Here is a 7353-nt window from a genome sequence, read left to right on the forward strand (position 1 = left end):
TTTGTCCAAAAGAAAAGCTGCTGCTGGAAATGGATCTGGTGAATTCCAGTCTCACATTGACAAAATAGGCTGGGCTTACTCAATAAAGCAATGCAACTTCCATCATGAGCAATAGAGATGAGCCATCAGCTCCTTACTCATAGCACTTCATAGAGATTGATATTGTAGCTAGGTAGAGACATCAATGGATGTGTCTGATAGGAATTATAAATGAGCATATTGGAAGTTAACGCACAACATGGATTCCAGAAAGGTAAATTAAATTATAAAAAGATAAGAGAGGAAAAACTACCGGTTAAATTACATAAACATGAACACCCAAACAAATATAGAAATAGAACTAGTTACCAATGGGCTCACGGCTTCATCTCCTCGTCCTCTTCAATCTTTGGTGCCAAGAAAAACCTAATGTAACCCATTTCTGCTATCTTGTACTCCACCACCACCGGCAAGTCAGATGAAAGGCTAATGGTCACGGTCTCAGACAGTGGCGTCGCCTTGGTGAAGGAGTTCATATATCTCAAAGCAAAGGTCAAGGATACTGGTTCTTGCATTTCTATGATAGTGGCTTCCTCTGGCTGCACATAATACCAGCTAACTTAGTATATGAGAGACAAACAGCACAAGGTTAGGAAGGAAGGTGGGGGTACCTTATCCACAGTTTTATTCTGCCTGCAAACGATATTTGCAGTTCCGATATCTCCCGCAGTTGAAAACTTCACACCTTCCTTTGTCACAGAGATAACAACTGCCATCCCAGAAATCATATCGAGTTTGTGTGAGGGGTCACATGTGATGCGTTCATAACTTTGAGAAAACTAATGGCGTCGATAATATAATTATTTAGGAAGAAAGTTTACCCGTGTCCCCAATGCTACTTAGATCCTTACATATCCGTGCGAATTCAGAAGAGGGCATCCGCACGATAGCGTGATATTCAGCATCCGGGATGCCGAGGTGCTCACTGTCGATATCCATAAGCTTCATCTCAAAATCCGCTATCTTGTCTTGATCTGTTATCCGGTCCAACTAAACTCTCAGGCATTTATTTCATCGAACAGTTCGAGGGCAGAACCAAACGGAGAGATAGAGGCAAAAAAAAAGACGATCCAGGAACTTCAAATAATAACTCACTGGGGCTCTCGAACATGAAGGTGACGGTGTCGCTGCCATCGTCGGCCTTGATGGTGATGATGTCATCGTTGCCGGCGCATCGAAGCATCTTGGACATGTTATTGAGGTTCATGCCCATGGAGAGGTTGCGGTCGCAGCGGTAGTGCTCGAACCCTTCGGAGCGGAGGAGGAGGGCGACGAGCGCCACGTGGCTGGAATCCATGGCCTGGAGGGAGAACCCCGTCGCCGAGCAGTCGAAGTTGGCATCAGTCACCAGATCCTTGATCGCCTCCAAGACCTTCTTCAGGAGGCCGCCCTGAACCAATCGAAGTTCCAGCATCCTCGATCGCCTTTTTATCTCTCTTCACTTATCTTCTCCTTGCATTGTGCTATCAGGTGCCAAAAGGCGGGAGAAAGAATGAAAGGAGGTGCAGGACAAGGGAAACGAGGATGGCTGGCATCTATTGAAAATAATTATAATAAAAAAGAGAGGGCAAACTGTTTCCCAGCCTTTCAGAAATTTTGGCGGGAGGTTGATTTCTTCCCGCCATAACTCAAAGAATTATGATGGCCTCTTCGCCAAAGCAAATAATTAAGCATAATCAAGAATAATAATTCAAAGCTGACAGCCAAAAAACAAAAACAAAAACAAAAAAAAATAAAAATAAAAGGGAAAAAAAAGAGATATAGGATAAAAGGATATATCAGTCTCATACTCTTACATGAATTGGACTCAATCCAATTAAAACGCATTCTCCCGATGCTTGGTGGACTTAAACGCAGTCAAACAAACATAACGTGGAACTTGGAAGGCACTTAAAATGCGTAGCATGAGAGGGCAAGTGTGAAAAATGTAACACGAGTACATGAAGCCATAAGATAGGTAGCATTTCCATCACATTTCATGGGAATTAAAGATGACGGATATGTCCATAGACAACCCGAACCATTTCATCAACCAAAAAGCGAATATCCTACTGCCACTGATAATTAACAGTCCGCTGACCTCTGGAAAATAGGACGCAAACATAGTTCTGCACTAAGTTTAATGCAAATGTCTGATGGAAGTAACTGATATCAAAGATCAAATTTAGGGTTCGGTAAAGCGATAAATCCTGAAGCCCTGATTGCTCAACAGCAGAACAATTAGAAAGGCTAAAAACAGTGGAGCATAACCTTATGATAATGAGGTGGTAAACTGATGGATAAATCCACTTCAAAGAAGAAAAACAATTTCATGGATCTGTCGCGGCTGAAGCTGTTGTCCGCTTGACTGAAGCACACTTAATTAGATGATTGTAGCTTCCCTTCTCCTTGAAAAGCTGGGAGAAATGATGCTTGCAGTAGAGGATACCTTCCAAAGCTGCATAATTAGAAGGAGATATGCCACAGCCTCCATGGAAGCATTTGAAGCAGGACTTGTGATATGCCTTTTCCTCAACTGTCACCTGCATCGTAACAAGGCAATGCAACATCATCCAATAATCAGAATGGTGAGTGCAAATGCTCCCAACTGCAGAAAAAAGCAACTAGAAATTGAAGTTATTATCCTGCAGCAGTAAAAAAATATTAATATACGAATGGACTAAGAGAAATATCCCCACAAAGTATGTAGTTAGGATATAAATCTGCAGGGATGCTGTTGTTGTGTTTATGTAGGATGGTATATACACAGAAACCCTTGACCCTGATCTAGTCGCAAACACACATGTTTGAAGGGCTACAAAATAATTAAATGGCTATTCTATCCTTTTTGTTAAAGGGGTCGGGTTGAAACATTTTCTTTGTGATAAGGTGCACTCGTATATGGAATACTTATATTCATATCATAAAAGATCATAAGGCAAAGATTTAAAGAAGAAACAAAAGTGAATAGATTTCAGAACTGAGAAGTGCTCGGGATTTAGCTAAGCCAGAGAAACAATAATATAAATGGGGTATAAGAGCAATCGAGATGATATTAGCCACTAGAAAAGATATTCTTGTATCAGGAATATATCCCTGTGCTTAATGCTCAGGTAGACCTCAATCCAGAAGAAAATAAAGAAAGCCCACCAACTGTGGTCAACTATTCTCTTGCTCAAAATGGAAGTACAACAGGGCTGCTATGATTTTCATATTTGAGCAGAAATTTGGTACAGAATTTATGCTATTCACTTTCCCCAGTGATGAAGAATTGCATCCTTGAGATTTCTAACAACCTTCTCACTATAAGCATTTTCCCAATAATATGGACATATGAAGTTGCTCAGTCACTTCTGGAACTTTGATGATTTAATCAGCCATATGCCTGTCCTCATTCTTTCTGTAGACTGCTTGACTTATTCATCTTAGGTCTGGTTCATATTTGAAAGTTAAAACATAAAACACAGAAAGAATAGAGACCATCAACCCATGCATTAATCTAGAATAGGATTTTCTACATGGATGAATTCTAGGGACATGGAATATCATCATAAGCAGTTGAGTTATATGGAGAGAACCATAGGTAATTGTTGAAACACAGAAAGAAAGAATAGAGACCATCAACCCATGCATTAATCTAGAATAGGATTTTCTACATGGATGAATTCTAGGGGCATGGAATATCATCATAAGCAGTTGAGTTATATGGATAGAACAATAAGTAATTGTTGACCAGACAATAGTTGAGCATCTAAGAGTAGTAGATCAGCGATTTGATACTACCTAGCATGGGATTTATAAGGGATATTTCATTCAGACCACTCTTAGGATATACTAATACGTAAAAATGAAAATAGACAAGAAATAATTGTGGCTAAATATTGAAATTTACAGAGCAATCATCAAATAAATACAGGCACATTTGAAGCAAACAGTTATAAGAAAATAGAACAAACAACATTCTATGGTCAAACCTTTTCAAGAGGATATGCTGTTTTGCCACAAGTGGCACATTTTTCTTGTGTCCCTGAAAACATGCTGGCAGCTTTGCTGGGAGACCTAGTCTGGAGTTGAGACATGTTAGACGGGCTTAGCAAAATGCAGAAACAATCATATGAAAAACAGCAGTGCAAGTGCGCAACAGTAAACTCACCAGTTCAGGAGTTAATTTTTCAGCTGATTTTGCAGCTGTGAAGGAGAAAAGGATGCAATGGAATCAAGAATCTATACTAGCAATATATAGCTATAGGGAAGAACCTTGGTAATGAAATCTTACGTGATTGAAAGCTTTTGTTATAGCTTCCTGTCTCCTTGAAGAGCTGCTCGAAATGAGGCTTGCAGTACAGAACTCCTTCGAATGAAGAGTAATTACTCAGCTGACAACAAAGGAAAGCAGGTTAGATAATGGTCCAATTCCTAGTGACAGAATATCACACAATCACTACAATGATTAAGTATCAGCTTGTTCCAGAGATTTAGTTCACCATGCTACGTACACAATACTCTCATTCACTAGCAATCACAAAAGAGACTGCATTATAACAATAACACGGTTAACCTATACGAGCGACATGTGATTCCTTTCGTTGGTTTATAGAGATTTATTATTCGTACTGTCATGGAAACATCCTGCACATAAATAATAAGTTCATCACTCTTTCTTGCTATTATTGTTCTTACTTCCATCCATCAAGGGTAGCAATAATAGTATAAGAATGTGATCAAAACAGCAATAATATCGATGCTGGTGTATAGTTGAGGATAAATTTCCCCATAATGATGCATAAGTAGATCCTCTGGGAACGTCTTAAAAACTAAAGAATTATTCGATCACTCCCTATGGAGATCAAAATATTCATCTAATTGTACGGCGCGGAGAATGATCCCATTCTTCTTAGATCATCTCCAATCAAGAAATCAGGACAGCAGTTCGTTCTTAAGATAGGCTACAAATCGTGATATATAGAAATATACTCGCCGATCTCATCGAGAAATGAAAGAAAGGTTGGGGGAGGGTAGGAGATTGAACCTGGAGGGTCTTTTTGCAGTGATTGCACTTGAAGCAAGACTTGTGGAATGCATTCCCGTCGGAGTTCAACTGGTCCATCAGGTACACCGTCTTCTCGCACACCTTGCACTTCTGCGTCGTCCCGGTGAATGCCATCGTCTTCCTTCCTTCCTTCCTTCTTTTACGGATCTCCTCCTCCTCGCACTTTGTAGATCTATCTAAATGATCTGTAACCCAGCAAGAGGGCCGAAGAAATGGGTTTCTGCGCTCTTCTTCTCTGTTCCGCGACGAAAGGGAAAATATGGAAAGGTAAAGGGAAAGAGGAGGAGATGATGGCCACCGCGAGACGTGCTAAAAAGCATCATCGCGTCTCAGCAAGTTGGATCCGGTAAGGGTGTCGAGATAGGAGATTCGTGCGCTGAGATTTTGGGTAAGACCACGTGGGTCACTCTGCCGTCTATTAGCCCTATCCGTTACTTCTATTTCCTCGATCAGACAGCGGATCGTGTTTGTAGTCGTTGGGTGGTCTGGCCCACCCCCTTTTTTTTCTTTTCTAAATCCGAGAAAATATAATCTTTCGATAGGTTCACGTTCCCGTTGATTAGTTCCGTCGCTGCTGCAAGAGTGGGGGCCTCTCGGTGGAGAAGCGTAGTTTGGTAGAAAAGGAAAAAGGAATTTAAAACCCAGAAATTAAGCGCTGGCAACGTGATTGGATAGGATAGTCCCTCTTGGCGGATACAGCGCCGACAGCGGGGATTATTCCACTTCCAATAATTTTATTAATTCCATTATAAAAAATCACCCAACAAATTCCGGTTTTATTATCACTGGTCGGATTATTAGTTCACACTTGGGATTGTTATCTTCTACTATGGTTTAGTTAAATGTCTGTGACGTGACAATAGTCTCTTATCCACTGCTGGCGACTAACCACCAATCATATTCAATTTTGCGATAAGAATTGGGAGATTTTTTTTTTTGCTTTTCCTCCCAGTGCCAGATATTTTGAGATAATGAGGTCGATCACCACTAGGCACTAGCCCGATATATATGCGAATATCTTGGAGCAAGCGAAGATGTTAGATTGGAGGAGAATTAATTGAGAGAATATGTCAAGGCCGGATCGGAGCGACGCGCACCTGCCACCGGAGGAGGAGGCGCAGAGAGAGGCGGAGACGCGCGAGTACTTCGACGGCATCGGACCCAAACGCCACACCAAGCCGTCTCGTAGCGAGTATTCCTCTGTCTATGCCGATGCTCTACTTCCATCAGACCGTGACTCCATCCCCGAGCTCGACAAGCTTCGCGAACTCGAGTCCCATCCCGAGGTTCTAATTCTCCTCTATTATTTCTTCGCCTTAATAAAATAATATATATTTTTTCTAAAAAAAATGTTTTGTCTTATAAATTGGAGTTGGTTTCTCGTAGAAATTAGTCTGTGATGGGAGCAAGGCGGTAGAGGAATACGTTGAGACGGAGTACTACGAGGATCTCAACTGCGTCGATAAGCAGCACCACACGGTACGGTACCCTTCGTGCTCCTTTAACTATAGATATCATGCATATGTATTCACCGATGTTTCTGCAGACTGGGACAGGTTTCATCGGTATGGGTAAATCCAACGGTAGCTGCTTTAAGCTTACGCCAGAGATGGATACATCATCAGACTGTCATGTTTGCTGCAATGGAAACCCGGCAACAAACGACTGGATCCCATCTGCTGATACGGTAGGATAATTGAGATCCTAAACTATTTCTTATGTTTTACTAGACTTCCTCTGCCACTGCCATTAGTGGTCGCAGTTTTCTTCTTATTTTCAGGTGATTCCAACTTCACACAAGCCCAACAGAAGCGATAACTGAATTTTGTCTATCTAATCTTCTGCGTCAATAACCGATGTCAACTGCAAATTAGTACCGCATTATCTTTCTACTTATGTAATAATAATCACTACGCGCAAGTTGAATGCAAAGTTGCCAACTTATTGCTTCGAAATTTTTGAATGTTCTTTGTTACGTTGGCCTACTTATCGTATCAGATGTATCGAATTTCGTATTGAAAATGCATCGAAATGTGCTAATCTTGTTGTCTTTGAAAAGTCGCTTTCAGGAAAAATAATTTTCCTCAAATAAAAACTAGCTTACAATGGTATGATGTGGAAGATCTCCCTGAAGTACTGGAGTAGATAATTGGGTATATGGATTGCTGAGGACTGCAAGTGCAAGGAATCAACCCGGATGTTTTTAGCCTTTAAAATGCTTTCATATATAGTAAGAACAAAATTAGGAGAACAAAACATTCGCAAGCCTGTAGTAGAACGGCAAC

General features: G+C 40.9%; 3 protein-coding genes across 4 annotated transcripts; 1 reads left to right on the top strand and 2 right to left on the bottom strand.

The window, feature by feature from the left end:
- Positions 1–241: 241 nt before the first annotated feature.
- LOC140790348 (proliferating cell nuclear antigen) lies at positions 242–1594 on the bottom strand. The gene is made up of 4 exons (XM_073140383.1): positions 1135–1594; positions 861–1013; positions 651–748; positions 242–578 (listed from the first exon to the last, which is right to left on the bottom strand). Exons 1-4 carry the CDS (start codon positions 1451–1453, stop codon positions 357–359), a joined length of 792 nt encoding a protein of 263 aa, XP_072996484.1. The 5' UTR covers positions 1454–1594; the 3' UTR covers positions 242–356.
- A 386-nt stretch (positions 1595–1980) lies between these two features.
- LOC140790349 (LIM domain-containing protein WLIM2b-like) lies at positions 1981–5392 on the bottom strand. The gene is made up of 5 exons (XM_073140384.1): positions 5048–5392; positions 4295–4394; positions 4172–4206; positions 3993–4082; positions 1981–2561 (listed from the first exon to the last, which is right to left on the bottom strand). The coding sequence occupies exons 1-5, from the start codon at positions 5180–5182 to the stop codon at positions 2349–2351; spliced, it is 573 nt and encodes a 190-aa protein (XP_072996485.1). The 5' UTR covers positions 5183–5392; the 3' UTR covers positions 1981–2348.
- A 502-nt stretch (positions 5393–5894) lies between these two features.
- LOC140791429 (uncharacterized) lies at positions 5895–7023 on the top strand. Of its 2 annotated transcripts, none has more exons than XM_073141996.1 (4): positions 5895–6354; positions 6455–6547; positions 6615–6755; positions 6849–7023. In XM_073141996.1, the coding sequence occupies exons 1-4, from the start codon at positions 6136–6138 to the stop codon at positions 6888–6890; spliced, it is 495 nt and encodes a 164-aa protein (XP_072998097.1). In that variant the 5' UTR covers positions 5895–6135; the 3' UTR covers positions 6891–7023. The 2 variants fall into 2 exon arrangements, with proteins under 2 accessions (XP_072998097.1, XP_072998096.1); XM_073141995.1 differs by having other exon boundaries at positions 5938–6354; positions 6831–7023.
- The last annotated feature ends 330 nt before the right edge of the window (positions 7024–7353 follow it).

Source organism: Typha latifolia, chromosome 6, assembly GCF_019914945.1.
Source record: "Typha latifolia isolate L0001 chromosome 6, TyphaL0001v2, whole genome shotgun sequence".
Classification (NCBI taxonomy): Eukaryota; Viridiplantae; Streptophyta; class Magnoliopsida; order Poales; family Typhaceae; genus Typha; species Typha latifolia.